Here is a 15632-nt window from a genome sequence, read left to right on the forward strand (position 1 = left end):
CAGTAAAACATTCATTAACCAGTACTCTCTCTTTTCTCTGTCCTATAACCAACTTCCTATCCATGCTGCCTCACTCCCTATAATACCCGGTGCTTTAATTTTATCCTATGTGGCATCTTATCAAACACCTTTTGAAAATCCATACACACAACATCCACTGCATGTCCTTTATCAATACAATCTGCTACTTTCTCAAGGACTGTTAAATTTCGCAGACACCACTCCCCTTTTACAAAGCTATGCTGACTGTCTTTAATTAACCCATGTCTTTCTAAGTGTTTAATTTTATCCCATTTATATTCAGTCCTCTAGAAGCTTATCCGCTACCAATGTTAGGCTGACTGGTCTATAGTTACCTGGTTTAACCCCCTCTCCCTTTTTGAACAGAGATGTTACATTGACAACCCTCCAGACCTGTGGCACAACTTCCATGTCCAAGAATGTTTGAAAGATAGTGGTCTGAGTCTCTGCTATTTGACCCTGAGCTGAGCTTCCGACCCCATATCCTCTCCATCGCCAAGACCGCCTATTTCCACCTCCGTAATATCGCCCGTCTCTGCCCATCTGCTGCTGAAACCCCTCATCCAAGCTTTGGCAACCTCCAGACTCGACGATTCCAACACTCAAAAGTAAAATACTGCGGATGCTGGAAACTGAAATAAAAGCAGAAAATGCTGGGAACGCTCGCCAGGTCAGGCGACATCTGTGGAGAGAGAAACCGAGTTAACTTATTCCAATGTTCTCTTGACTGGCCTCTCGTTCTCCACCCTCCATAAGCTTCACCTCATCGAAAACTCTGCCTGTATGCTATCCTGCATCGTCCTGCTCTCCCCTGCAACCATGCACTTGCTGACCTACATTGGCTCCTGGTCGATTTTAAAATTCTCATTTGTTGTGTTTCAATCCCCTCCATGGCCTCGCCCCCCTCCTTATCGCTCTAACCTCCTACAGTCCGCCAGCATCCCTCTAATTCTGGCCTTGCATGCATTGGCGTCCGTGGAATCCCTCCCTAAACCTCTCCGCCTCCCTCTCCTCATTTAAACTCCCCTGTTTGACCAAGCTTTTGGTCGCCCTACCAATAGCTCGAATGGCTCTGCGTCCTCTTTATTTTTTTATTGTGTCTCTGAAGTGCCGTGGGATGTTTTTCTACATTGAGGGCGCTGTATAAATGCAAGTTGTTGAGGAGGGTGGTGGGGAATATAAATCGAACACAGGGGATGCAGCTAAAGCCAAATGGTTACTGATTTTTTTTGTTGTGTATGGGAGGGTTATGGGTGGGGGGAAATGGGGAGATCGGAGAATTAAATGTTTTAATTGTCCACACTGGCAATTTAAAAATGGACATAACACTTGTGTAATGTTTCCTTTTTAAAAAAAAAAAAAAAAAATGTTTAAAAAATGAGTCAACTTGAGTGAGGATTTGACTCGTGTATCTTTTTTAAATGGCACTGACCAGCTGCACCACGCAGAGAATCATAGAAAGTTACAGCACGGAATGAGGCCATTCGGCCCATCGTGTCCGTGCTGGCCGACAAAGAGCTCTTCACCCTAATCCCACTTTCACAGAAACCCCACAGTGCAGATAGAGGCCATTTCGGCCCATCGAGCCTGCACCGACACATATCCCACCCGATCCCCGTAACCCCACGTTTTTAATCCCCCTAACACTAAGGGTCAATTTATCATAGCCAATCATCCTAACCCGCACATCTTTGGACTGTGGGAGGAAACCGGAGCACCTGGAGGAAACCCACGCAAACACGGGGAGAATGTGCAAACTCCACACAGACAGTCACCCGAGGCCGGATTCGAACCCGGGTCCCTGGCGCTGTGAGGCAACAGTGCTAACCACTATCCTTGTAGGTTACGGCACTTCAAGTGCATATCCAAGTACTTTTTAAATGTGATGAGGGTTTCTGCCTCTACCACCCTTTCAGGCAGTGAGTTCCAGACCCCCACCACCCTCTGGGTGAAGAAAATTCTCCTTAAATTCCCTCTAAACCTCTTACAAATTACTTTAAATCTATGCCCCTGGTTATCGACCCCTCTGCTAAGGGAAATAGGTCCTTCCTATCCAATCTATCTAGGCCCCTCATCATTTTATACACCTCAATCATTCCTTGATTCCACCCCTCCCTGGTATCTGCCAATCTTGGCTAGAGGTTCTGAGCAAATATTGGCTGCCATCTGGCTCCAGTTTGTGCTCTGGTCGTTGCTGGTACAGAGTGGTACTTTCCCAGTCAGAGAGGCCCGCCCTAGGCCGCCCACTGCTGCCTTAGCCAAGAATGGTACGTTGTGGGAAATCCAAGGCGAGGGAGGAAGCACTTAGAGATTTAAAAAAAAAAAAAATCCTGTGAATGGTGGGATTCTGAAATAAAAACTGAAAATCCACAGCAGGTCCGTCGGTATCTGGAAGCAACATGAGGTGAATGTTTGGGTGGAACCTTTCATCAGGATTGGGGAGTGATCCCACCCAAAGCATGAACCTTCCCCCTTCAAACATTGACCACTCTTCAGTGCATTTCCTGTTTTAATGGGACAACTGCAAGTTGAAAGCTGAGGACCTAGGCGTGTTGATGCTAATCTCTTTTTTTTCTTAGGGCTGATTCGGTTGCTTGGAACCCGCACAAAATGCTGCTGGCAGGGCTGCAGTGTTCCGCCTTCCTGCTCAAAGACAACACCGTGAGTAGAAATCCTGACATTACCCAGGCACGAAGGGTTTGCTCCCTAACTTCCCCACTCCCAAAGGTTCTGCTGGGATCTGGCTGCGTGGGCGTTGGCTGTCCTCTGATACTTTGCCCATGTGGCCATTCTTGATGTTTGACCCCAGACTGAGTGTTGGGAGGACATGAGCAGGGGAGGTCGTGCTGTTGAGCTCGCTCTTCAGGCATTCATAGTCAGGTGCTTTCCAACAAAAGTCACTGGACAGTGATCAGTCGCAGCAACCTTTGTTGTCTATTTCTCCCCCTCTCCCTTGCCTCTACCCAGATGTGCTGAAGACAAGTGCGGCATTCCCTACTGCCATCCGAGTTGAAATCAGCTACCTCGGCACAGTTTGGACATCGAATCTGCCACTGTGGTTCAGTACCACACCGGGCTGGGCATTTACCCACTGAGCTATTTGGGTGCAAGGCCATTTGGGTCAGCTTTTGTGTCATTTTGGGCACGTGTACCAAAAACAGACCGTTGGGGCTAAATGAGCACTTATTCCTGGCACCAGGTCAGACTTCCTCTCTTGCTTAAAGGTTTGTCCTCCATTGTGATTATTTGTCCTCCATTGTGATTACTGCAATCCAGTGTCAGCCTAAACCGAGACCACAGTGATGGGCAGTGACATTCAATCTTGCTGTGCTCCCACAGTACGCAGTAGGTACAGCACGAGTTAGATACAGAGTAAAGCTCCCTCTACACTGTCCCATCAAACACTCCCAGGTCAGATACAGCACGGGTTAGAACATAAGAACATGGAGTAGGCCATACGGCCCCTCGGGCCTGCTCCGCCATTCAATAGGATCATGGCTGATCCGAACCTAGACTCAGGTCCACTTCCCTGCCCTCTCCCCGTAACCCCTAATTCCCTTATCTGCTAGGAAACTGTCTATCTCCGTTTTAAATTTATTTAATGTTGCAGCTTCCACAGCTCTCTGGGGTAGCAAATTCCATAGATTTACTACCCTCTGAGTGAAGAAGTTTCTCCTCATCTCAGTTTTGAAAGGGCAGCCCCTTATTCTAAGATTATGCCCCCTAGTTCTAGTCTCGCCCATCAGTGGAAACATCCTCCCCGCATCCACCCGATCAAGCCCCCTCACAATCTTATATGTTTCGATAAGATCGCCTCTCATTCTTCTGAATTCAAATGAGTAGAGTCCCAACCTACTCAACCTTTCCTCATAAGTCAACCCCCTCATCTCCGGAATCAACCGAGTGAACCTTCTCTGAACTGCCTCGAGAGCAAGTATATCTTTTCTTAAATATGGAAACCAAAACTGTACGCAGTATTCCAGGTGTGGCCTCACCAATACCCTGTATAACTGCAGCAAGACTTCCCTGCTTTTATACTCCATCCCCCTTGCAATAAAAGCCAAGATTCCATTGGCCTTCCTGATCACCTACTGTACCTGCATACTAACTTTTTGTGTTTCATGCACCAGGACCCCCAGATCCCTTTGTACTGTAGCACTTTGCAGTTTCTCTCCATTTAGATAATAACTTGCTCTTTGATTTTTTTTTCTGCCAAAGTGCATAACCTCACACTTTCCAACATTATATTCCATCTGCCAAATTTCTGCCCACTCACTTAGCCTGTCTGTCCTTTTGCAGGTTATTTATGTCATCCTCACTCACTGCTTTCCCTCCCATCTTTGTATCGTCGGCAAACTTGGATACGTTGCACTTGGTCCCCTCCTCCAAATCGTTAGTATAGATTGTAAAGAGTTGGGGTCCCAGCACTGACCCCTGCAGAACACCACTAGTTACTGATTGCCAACCCGAGAATGAACCATTTATCCCAACTCTTTTCTGTTAGATAGCCAATCTTCCACCCATGCCAGTATATTACCCCCAATCCTGTGATTTTTTTATCTTGTGCAGTAATCTTTTGTGTGGCACCTTGTCAAATGCCTTTTGGAAGTCCAAATACACCACATCCACTGGTTCCCCTTTATCCTCAAAGAAGTCGAGCAAATTTGTCAAACATGACTTCCCCTTCATAAAACCATGCTGACTCTATCTGATTAAATTATGCTTATCCAAATGTCCTGTTACTGCTTCCTTAATAATGGACTCCAACATTTTACCAACCACAGATGTTAGGCTAACTGGTCTACAGTTTCCAGCCTTTTGTCTACCTCCCTTTTTAAATAAGGGTGTTACATTAGCAGTTTTCCAATCTGCTGGGACCGTTCCTGAATCCAGGGAGTTTTGGAAAATTACCACCAATGCATCGCAATCCCTACCGCTACTTCTCGCAAGATCCTAGGATGTAAGCCATCAGGTCCAGGGGATTTATTCACCTTTAAGTTCCATTGTCTTACCGAGCATCATCTCCTTAGTGATTTTAATTGTGTTTAGCTCCTCCCTCCCCCCCCCCCCCCCCAAATAGCCCCCTGTTTGTCCAGTGTTGGGATATTTTTAGTGTCCTCTACTGTAAAGACTGATACAAAATATTTGTTCAGCGTATTTGCCATCTCCATGTTCCCCACTACTAATTTCCTGGTCTCGTCCTCTAAGGGACCAACATTCACTTTAGCCACCCTTTTTCTTTTTATATAACTGTAGAAACTCTTGCTATCTGTTTTTATATTTTTTGCTAGTTTACTTTCATAATCTATCTTCCCTTTCTTAATTAATCTTTTAGTTATTCTTTGCTGACTTTTAAATGCTTCCCAATCTTCTATCCTCCCACTAGATTTGGCTACTTTATATGCCCTTGTTTTCAGTCGGATACTATCCTTTATTACTTTACTTAGCCACGGATGGCTGTCTTTTCTTTTACGCCCCTTTTTCCTCAGTGGAATATATTTTTCTTGAAAGTTGTGAAATATCTCCTTGAATGTACACCACTGCTCCTGTACCGTCTTACACCTTAATCTATTTTCCCAGTCCACTTTAATCAACTCTGCTCTCATACCTTTATAGTTTCCTTTATTTAAGCTTAGTACGCTGGTTTGAGATCCAACTCTCTCACCCTCCAACTGAATTTGGAATTCAACCATGTTATGGTCACTCATACCAAGGGGATCCTTTACTAGGACATTTTTTATTAATCCTGTCTCATTACATAGGACCAGATCTAAGATTGCCTGCCCCCTGGTTGGTTCAGTAACATACTGCTCAAGGAACCCGTCCCTAATGCACTCTATGAACTCTTCCTCAAGGCTGCCCTGCCCAATTTGATTTCTCCAGTCAATATGAAAGTTAAAATCTCCCATGATTATAGCTGTTCCCTTATTACAAGCCCCAATTATTTCCTGATTTATACTCTGACCAACAGAGTTGCCACTGTTCGGAGGTCTATAGACTATGCCCACTAGTGACTTTTTCCCCTTATTATTCCTTATCTCCACCCAAACTGTTTCACTATCCTGATCCTTTGACCCAATATCATTTCTCACTATTGCAGTGATTCCATCCTTTATTAACATAGCCACCCACCTCCCTTTCCTTCCTGTCTGTCCTTCCTAATAGTCAAATACCCCTGGATGTTTAGTTCCCAGTCATGGTCACCTCACAGCCATGTTTCTGTAATGGCCACCAGATTATACCCATTTGTACCGTCAACTCGTCTATTTTGTTATGAATGCTGCGTGCATTCAGATAAAGAACTTTTAAATATGTTTTGTGACAATTTGTTCCTGCTTTTACCCTCTTTACTACTTTATCTTTATATATTCTGTCCCTTCCTGACACGCTCTGGTTTTTAATTTCCCCACTGCTACTTTGCTCTATTGCCTTCTCCGCTGACATTTTTATTTTTTGCTCTCTTGAAACCTCCCCTCCCACTAATTAGTTTAAAGCCCTCTCTACAGACCTAGTTATTTGATTTGCCAGGATTCTAGTCCCAGCACTGGCCAAGTGAAGTCCGTCCCAACGGAACAGCTCTCTCCTGTCCCAGTACTGGTGCCAGTGTCCCAAGAAGCAAAACCCATTTCTCCCACACCAGTCTTTGAGCCACGCATTTAACTCTCTGATTTTATTTACCCTAGCCAAATTTGCTCGTGGCTCAGGTAGTAATCCAGAGATTATTACCCTTGTGGTTCTGCTTTTTAATTTGGCCCCTAGCTGCTCATACTCCCTCAGCAGAACCTCTTTCCTTGTCCTATCTATGTCGTTGATACCAACATGGACCACGACAACTGGATCCTCCTCCTCCCACTCCCAGTTTCTCTCCAGCCCAGAGGAGACGTCCTTAACCCTGGCACCGGGCAGGCAACACAACCTTCGGGACTCTCGCTCTCGGCTGCAAAGAACCCTATCTATCCCCCTTATGATACTATCCCCTACCACTACAACATTTCTTTTTACTTCCCCCACTTGAATGGCCCCCCGTTCCACGGTGCTGTGGCCAGGTTGCTCATCCTCTCTGCAGTCCCTGCTCCTGTCCTCACAGGGAGTAAGAGCCTCGAACCTGTTGGACAAGAGCAAGGGCTGCGGCTCCTCCAACACTACCTCCTGGATCCCCGTACCTGCCTCACTCATAGTCACACCCTCCTGTCCCTGACTACGGACTACATCTGAATTAATTAATCTAATTGGTGTGACTACCTCCTGATACACAGAGTCCAGGTAACTCTCCCCCTCCCTGATGTGTCTCAGTGTTTGAAGCTCGGACTCCAGCTCTTCAACACGGAGCCGGAATTCCTCGAGCAGCCAACACTTACTGCAAATGTGATCACCGTGAGCATCAATGGTGTCCACCAGCTCCCACATATTGCAGCAGCAACACATCACCTGCTCTCCCATTCTATGTAATTAATTAAATTTATTATTTTTAAATACCCTCTGCCCCGATTCTAGATGATGAATATCACACCTTAGAAACTATAAACCATAGAGTTTAAGTTTAAAAAGAGAGAAATACTCACCAACCAATCACTTACCTGCTTTCTGGTGACGTCACACTTCGATTTCTTTTTACTTCTCTCCTTCCGTCTGAGTCCCGAGTTCGGAGACTGGTAAACCTACCTGGGTCTCTGGAGCCTTTTATAGCCCCACTGCTGCCGCTGAATTCCCGCCTAGATAATTAGATACAGAGTAAAGCTCCCTTACACTGTTATAGTGTACCCTAACCCAGTTTCTTCAAAGCCCTTCACTCCACTTGTGTGACATTGTCCAGTTCTCATACCAACCGTCCTGTACCATCTCTAATTGCATTTGATGCTGCAGCTCTCGCATGGCACGAAATTATTTCACATGGGACTCATAAGAACATATAAGAAATAGGAGCAGGAGTATACCATTTGGCCCCTCGAGCCTGCTCCGCCATTCAATAAGATCATGGCTGATCTGATCTTGGGCTCAACTCCATTTCTCTGCCCGCTCCCCATAACCCTTGACTTATCATTCAAAAATCTGTCTATCTCCACCTTTAAATATATTCAATGACCCAGCCTCCACAGCTCTCTGGGGAAGAGAATTCCACAGATTCACGACCCTGAGAAGAAATTCCTCCTCATCTCAGTTTTAAATGAGCGACCTCTTATTCTGAAACTATGCCCCCCTAGTTCTAGATTCCCCCACGAGGGGAAACATCCTCTCTGCATCTACCCTGTCAAGCCCCCTCAGTATCGTATGTTTCAATAAGATCCCCTCTCGTTCGTCTAAACTCCAATGTGTATAGGCCCAACCTGCTCAACCTTTCGTCATAAGTCAACCCCTTCATCTCCGGAATCCATCTCGGGAATCAATCTCGTGAACCTTCTCTGAACTGCCTCCAATGCAAGTATATCCCTCTTTAAATAAGGAGACCAAGGGCTCGATTTTCCCAGGCTCGAGGAGGCGGGTTTGGCGGCGTGAGTTGTCAAAATCGCAAAAAATGGCAGGTGGGTCCAATCCCGCCTCCATCCCGTCTGAGCAATTTTCCCACACTCATGTTTTCAGACCCCGTTTTCATCCTGCCTCCAAGAGGCGGGATAGGCCCTTAAGGCCCTTAACCAGTTAATTGCCTCTATAATCCCATTTTGAGAGGCCTTTCTGATTTTAACACATTTCCCCCGTCCTGCACAACTCCTGGAACACACCAGTGAAACCTGGCGGCCTCACGAGTGGATTGCTTACTAACAGCTGCAGCTCCACCATTAAAACCGAGTTTTCACCAATGATCATTTGCAGGTGGCAGAACTTTGTTGTCTCGGGTCTGGGGGAACTTTTAGCAGGCCTACTCATTGTTGTGGAAGTTTGGAGCCTGACACCCACTCTCCAGTGTGACCTGCTGGGAAACCCCTCTCCCCACCTTGACTGAGCGCTTCCTCAACTGAGGCATATACCAGAAGCATGGCGACCATTTATTTCTTTTCCTCCTGGACATCAGATTCAGACGCAGACCAGCCACGGCAGCAGCAGAACCCTGAACAACAGGAGCGCCAAGCTGCTGCTCACCCACCTGAAGCTGTACAGGCCAGAAGGCGCCAGCACGCGACCACATTGCTGCCCGGGATGCAAGGGACGCACTCATGTTGGCCAGATTTGCTTAGCCTGCATAATCAAACACATTTGCCTCGCACCTTCTTACCAGACCATCGACAATGGACAAGAACCTGCGGATTCCTATCACTCTGACCACCATACTGACGATTGCAAGTTGCCCTGAGCCCTCAATGTGGAAGTCCCATTTGCGAAATGACACGGGCCACAACTTCAACAGTTTGCCATCAAATCTGTTTATCATAACAATTCAAGGATAGCTTGTCAAAAATCAATACAACAGAACACCCAAGTGACTACCCTTGTGACTACTTGTGCTTTATCTTCATCTTATGCATGCTCCCACGTGGTGCTTCCCCTGTGGCTTCAGCAGATGTGGAGGCCCCTTGCTCACTTTCTTGCTGCTCCTGTCTCGACACCTTTGGCGGGCGTCCGCTGGGGTTGCGAGCCTGTGAGGGCTCAGCAACAGTCTGCTGCTCCTGCGGCTGTGCAGGGGCTGAGACGCCCATCTCAGTTGGGTGAGGACTCTGGTGGGGCTCTGACCGAGGGCTTTGCAGTGGCATGGTCGTGTGAGCGCTTGGAGAGGAGCCCCCACTTCCTTGTTCTCTGCCACCAACATCGCTCTCATGGGTCAGCCCCATTTCAGAGCTAGCAAGTGGCTTGACAGCACCTTGCTGCACTTCAGGGGGGCCATGAGGACCCGTTTCTGCACTGGAAGTCCTACTCCAGCGGACTTCCATGAAGGTCTGGATTCTATGCTCAATAGCTGACCATCGCTCCTCGAGAGATGTTGGTCTATTCTGAACAATGACCATGTTTTCAATACCCTGGCGACTAAGCTCTTCCTCGGCCGTAGCCATCCTCTCCTCTACGGTAACCATCCTTTCCATGGAGGTTGCCATCCTTTCCATGGTGATGCGTTCATGCGCCAATGCCTCCACAAAGGCTTTGCTCATGTTAGTGATGGATTCCTCCATTCGCTCCACACTCGCAGCGACCCTGGAGACAAAACCTGCCAGAGACTCCTGCACCTGTTCCTGGAGTTCCAGCACCGCTCTCCTTCTGGATGGACCTGGAGGCACAGGGTCGACATGCAGCTGAGCCGAGCTGGCAGAGTCCTGCGCCCTCCGACTAGGACTCTCCACTACTGTCCCTACCTCCACCATCTGCTGATGCTCACTTGTGAGCTGTGATACACCAGGTGACCACACTATCTCGCGAAGGTCCCACCGAGGTGCGAGTGTCTGTGCTGGTGCTGGGTGCGCTGAATTCTGCTGACGCTGCGCCCTCGGAGGTTGCAGCTTCCTCTGAGGAGTCTTGCGGCTCAGGCTGTTCCTCCTGGACAGTGGGGACGGGGGCTCTCGATGGTCCTGTGGGGGAGTAAAGGAAAGAGTTAGAGATGTGAGGTCAAGGTTACATGCACATTGAATATTGCAGATGATCGTAGGTCCATCTGTTATAGCTTCAGAATCATTATCAGTGACTCATACAATGTCAATGAGAGAGATGGAAAACTATTCTGTCACCAGCTTGCTGTGATGCACCCGTCTGTCCGTCCCCCACTTGCACCTCATCCTCCACTCCGGCGATTTCCAGAACTGCCTCCTCCCAGGGGGTGAGCTGGGCTACTGAGGGTGGCCCTCCTCCTGTCCTCGCTCTTTCCCTCTGATTGTGAGCTCTCTTTTCCTGCAATGAGGGACACAAGTGGAGTTTGAGTGAGAATGAAGGAGTGAGTATAGAGAATCCATAGCATAGATGCTTGGAAGGAGACAAAGATGGAGTGAGGTGGCAAGACCAAGGGCCCTCCCTGTGTGTTCAGTCGTTGGCATTGCATCACAGTGATGGGGAGTGTGAGGGCTGCATAGTGAAATAGTTCAGTGAATGTGAACATCGAGAGAGAGGGAATGGGTAAGGGTGCAGGGATGTAAGGGTGAAGTGGGATGTGGAGGAAGAGGTTGGCAAAGCAGAGTGCTGGTGATGAGAGGCAATGGGGATCAGAATGAGGGTGATGGGAAAGTCATACTCACTTTTCCTGTGCGGAGAAGGTCATGAAACCTCTTCCTGCACTGCAGCCAGGTTCTGCTGCACATAGAAATAGCATTGACCTCCTGTGCCATTTGCAGCCTCACAGCTTTAGTCAGTTGTGGAGGCTTTTTCCTGCCTGAGGAAGGAAAGAGCACCTCCTTGTTTGCTCTTGCTCCCTCTACCAGAGCTTGGCGGGAGGTCTCATCAAATCTAGGTGCACACTTTGGTCTATTGGTGGACATAATTGGTGAAGGAAGCACTCAGAACAAGGGGCATAAAGTTTAAAGGCTGAACAAGAAGCAAGGCTGCTTGCAGGCCTTAAATCCAGCAGCATTGATGATGTCATCAGAGGCGACTTTCTGTATGAAAAGACTCATTGGGCCAGGGGTTCTCCCACGCTGGAAATCAAGTGCCCAATTAGGGGAAAATCACACTTTTGTCCCACTTCACATCGGAGTCGGGATCCTGAAACGCCCCCAGCCCCAAAACTCTACACAATACTCAAGGTGTGGTCTCACCAATGCCCTGTACAGTTGTAGCAGGACTTCCCTGCTTTTATACTCCAACCCCCTTGTAATAAAGGCCAACATTCCATTTACTTGCTGTACCTGCATGCTTACTTTTTGTGATTCATGCACAAGGAACTCCCCCAGGTCCCTCCTGAACTGCAGCATTTTGTAATCTCTCTCCATTTAAATAATTTGCTTTTTTCTTTTTCTTACCAAAGTGGATAACCTCACGCTTTCCTACATTATACTCCATCTGCCAAATGTTTGCCCACTCACTTAGCCTGTCTATATCCCTTTGCAGATTCTGTAGAGCTGGCCAACTGAGGTGACTTTCTCATCAGACTGAACTGAAGTTGTGTCCTGGTCCCTCTGAAGTAGGGGAATGTTTAAGTCGTCACATCCCCTGCGATGGTGGATTTCTTTGTCGTGTGTAGATCCCTCCTTCTCCACGTGTAGGAGCAGGGCAGCGGGTGGTGTCAGGGCTCGAGTTCTGCTGTTTGCTTTGCTAAAGATTTAAGTTCCTTCAATCGAGTAACTGGCTAACTAATTGGCTATAATAACTAATGCTTCCACTTCCACAAGACCCCTCTAAGGGGCCATGTGCTGTGGCTGTACCCCTGTTTCTTGCCCAACCTTTGTGGATTTTGCCCGTCTCTCTTTCCCAGGACCTCCTGAAGAAGTGTCACTCGGCCAATGCTGGCTACCTCTTCCAGCCGGACAAGTTCTACAATGTCTGTTACGACACCGGTGACCAGTCCCTGCAGTGTGGTCGGAAGGTGGATTGCCTCAAGCTATGGCTGATGTGGAAAGCTGTCGGTACTCGAGGGCTGGAAGAAAGGATCGATCGTGCTTTCGCCTACGCCAGGTTGGTGTCAGGGCCACGACCACGCCCATCTCGACCTCTAGACTTGACTATTCCAACGCACTCCTGGCCAGCCTCCCACCTGCCACTCTCCATAAAGTTGGGCTCATCCAAAACTCTGCTGCCGGTGTCCTAACTCGCACCAAGTCCCGTTCACCCATCACCCCTGTGCTCGCTGACCTACATTGGCTCGTGGTCTGGCAACGCCTTGATTTCAAAATTCTCATCCTTGTTTTCAAATCCCTCCATGGCCTCGCCCCTCCCTATCTCTAATCTCCTCCAGCCCCAGAACCCTCAGATATCTCTGCGCTCCTCTAATTCTGGCCTCTTGCGCATCCCTGATTATAATCACCCCACCATTGGCGGCCGTGTCTTCAGCTGCCGAGGCCCTAAACTCTGGAATTCCCTCCCTAAACCTCTCCGCCTCTCTACCTCCTCCTTTTAGGAGGCTTCTTAAAACCTATCTCTTTGACCAAGCTTTTGGTCACCTGTCCTGATACCTCCTTATGTGGCTCGGTGTCTAGTTTGATAATGCCCCTGTGAAGCGCCTTGGGACATTTTGCGACATTAAAGGCGCTATATAAATACAAGTTGTTGTCATTTAGCTCTGGTCAGAGTCCATTTGGCGATGCACCCTAGTGCGCACATCCATTTCAAAACCTGTTAATAGGACACGATAGTGGGTACAAATTGGATCTTCCAAATGGCATTAGGACCTTCACACTGAAGATGTGCTACTGTTAGCTGCTCGAGTTCTAATGGCTGGAAAACTGTTAGACTGACAGAAGGGCAGATCTTCCCCGATCACTGGCACCTGCCAATTCTCCATCATATTAGAAGTTTGTGCTTTTATCTTCAATTTTCCCCTGCAGGTGCTGACTCTGGTTGGGGTACGGTGCTGCTGCCCTCCTGGTACATCAGCCCAACAGGCAATTCTCTGGGTGTCCCTGGACAGTACGTGTTGGCAGGGAGGGACATGCACGCGCACACACGCCCTCCAGCAGGGGTCAGGAGCGGGAGCTCTGGCTCGGATCTCCGGGATACTGCGCTTATTGCCACACTGCTATGGCGACCCCGGCTGAGATCGGCGAGTGGGGCATTGATAAATTGGAGGAGATGAAATGGTTTGACCGGATATCACTGGGACCTCCTGCTCCATGTGGCTCTCGGGGGGCGGGGTGCTGAAGGCCAGTGTGTGGACTCGCCCCTGCCTGAATCGTGCCACCATGATCCTCCCTGGGCCCCACACTGCCCACTCCCCTGCAGTTTAATATGTTTAGTTAAAGGTCGTAGCATGAGGGAATCACCTGCCTTCTTGCTGGGCACATAAAATAACAGAACGTTATAAAGTGGAAAAAAAAAAGACTTTCACTTCTATTGCGCTTTACAGGACGTCCCAAAGCTCTTTACAGCCAATGAAGTACTTTTGAAGTGCAGTCCCTGTTGTAATGTAGGAAACGCAGCAGCCAATTTACACACAGCAAGATCCCATAAACAGCAATGTGATATTGACCAGATCATCGGTTCCAGTGATGTTGATGGAAGGCTAAATATTGGGAGAGCTCCCCTGCTCTTTGACCTTTTACATCCACCTGAGAGGGAAGACGGGGCCTCGGTTTAACATCTCATCCGAAAGGCGACATTGGAGTGTCAGCCTGGATTATGTGCTCAAGTCTCGAGTGGGGCATTGATAAATTGGAGGAAATGAAAAGGTTTCACCTGATGTCACTGAAAACATCATCTGGGATAAACCTAAAGATTGAAGTTGATTGACTAAAGGCTGGAATCACTGATGGTCTCTTAGCCCCGACACACTCTACTTTATACATGTACTGGAACATGTTCTGAAGAACGTGTATCTTGATTGGCTCTCCCTATAACTAGAACGTCTGGCTGAGTCTGTGAGCCAAGTGGTCCCATAAGAGTTTAATTGAGCCTCACCCAAATTCTCCTCCAAACAGGAGTCGCCCACTTTTTGTTATCGTTTGGTCAGTGGAGAAGGCCGCAGCCCCAGAAGCTGTACGTTCACCCTCGTCCCCACTTCATCCTCACACACTAACTGCCCACTACCTCCAGGAGGGGCGGGAGCCACTGGTACGTCTTTGGAGTGACTCTTGAGTGCTCTGTATTGCTTCACTGTGCAGGGGGCTTCTGCTTGTCCTCCCACTCTGGGCAAGATACTTACTTTTCCAAACTGCTTTTAATTGTTTTTTTTCTTTGTATTAAAGTTGAAAAGTTTCTGGGGCCGATGTAATGAGTAATGTGATGACATCGTGTTACCAATTGTCATTGTACCTTCCCCTGAGTACAGCTCGGGTAAGTGTGTGTTGTTCGTGTCTGTGCATGATTGGGAACGCACCCAGGAGTAGACGGAAACTATTTCACAGTTTCTGTCCTTTGTGTTTCACGTCTGTGCACAAACACCTTCACCTAGCCAGCCGTTTTCTCTCACTTTACTTCCACTTCTTCTGCCCTTTTACTTCCCTGCTGCCTTGTCTCCCTCTCCTCTTCCCCGCTTCTCTCTCTCTCTCCCCCCTCCGCTGCCTTGTCTCTCTCTCTTCCCTGCTGCCTTGAGTCTCTGTCTCTCTCTCTCCCCTCTTCCCCGCTGCCTTGTCTCTCTGTCTCTCTCTCTCTCCTCTTCCCTGCTGCCTTGTGTCTCTGTCTCTCTCTCTCTCTCTTCCCTGCTGCCTTGTCTCTCTCTCCCCCGCTGCCTTGTCTCTCTGTCTCTTTCTCTCCTCTTCCCTGCTGCCTTGTCTCTCTGTCTCTCTCTCTCTCTCTTCCCTGCTGCCTTGAGTCTCTGTCTCTCTCTCTCTCTCCCCTCTTCCCCGCTGCCTTGTCTCTCTGTCTCTCTCTCTCTCCTCTTCTCCGCTGCCTTGAGTCTCTGTCTCTCTCTCTCCCCTCTTCCCCGCTGCCTTGTCTCTCTGTCTCTCTCTCTCTCTTCCCCGCTGCTTTGAGTCTCTGTCTCTCTCTCCCTCTCTTCCCCGCTGCCTTGTGTCTCTGTCTCTCTCTCCTCTTCCCTGCTGCCTTGTCTCTCTCTCTCTCTCCCCCGCTGCCTTGTCTCTCTGTCTCTCTCTCTCCTCTTCCCTGCTGCCTTG

The 15632-nt window shown here is 48.3% G+C and overlaps 2 protein-coding genes across 3 annotated transcripts in view; both read left to right on the top strand.

Annotated features, from left to right (window-relative positions):
- LOC147096970 (uncharacterized) overlaps positions 1–15632 on the top strand; it is a 1290222-nt gene that overhangs the window by 259943 nt on the left and 1014647 nt on the right. The gene's annotated exons all lie outside the window — the stretch shown is intronic.
- The window catches only part of csad (cysteine sulfinic acid decarboxylase), a 114318-nt gene that overhangs the window by 71637 nt on the left and 27049 nt on the right, over positions 1–15632 (top strand). Inside the window, exons 11-12 of the mRNA XM_085972669.1 lie at positions 2601–2682; positions 12341–12540. Of these exons, the coding sequence (XP_085828795.1) occupies positions 2601–2682; positions 12341–12540 (282 nt within the window). The remainder of the gene's footprint in view (positions 1–2600; positions 2683–12340; positions 12541–15632) is intronic.

The sequence above is a fragment of the Somniosus microcephalus genome, chromosome 33 (genome assembly GCF_052327205.1).
Source record: "Somniosus microcephalus isolate GS21.2 chromosome 33, FLI_Smic_1.0, whole genome shotgun sequence".
Lineage (NCBI taxonomy): Eukaryota > Metazoa > Chordata > Chondrichthyes > Squaliformes > Somniosidae > Somniosus > Somniosus microcephalus.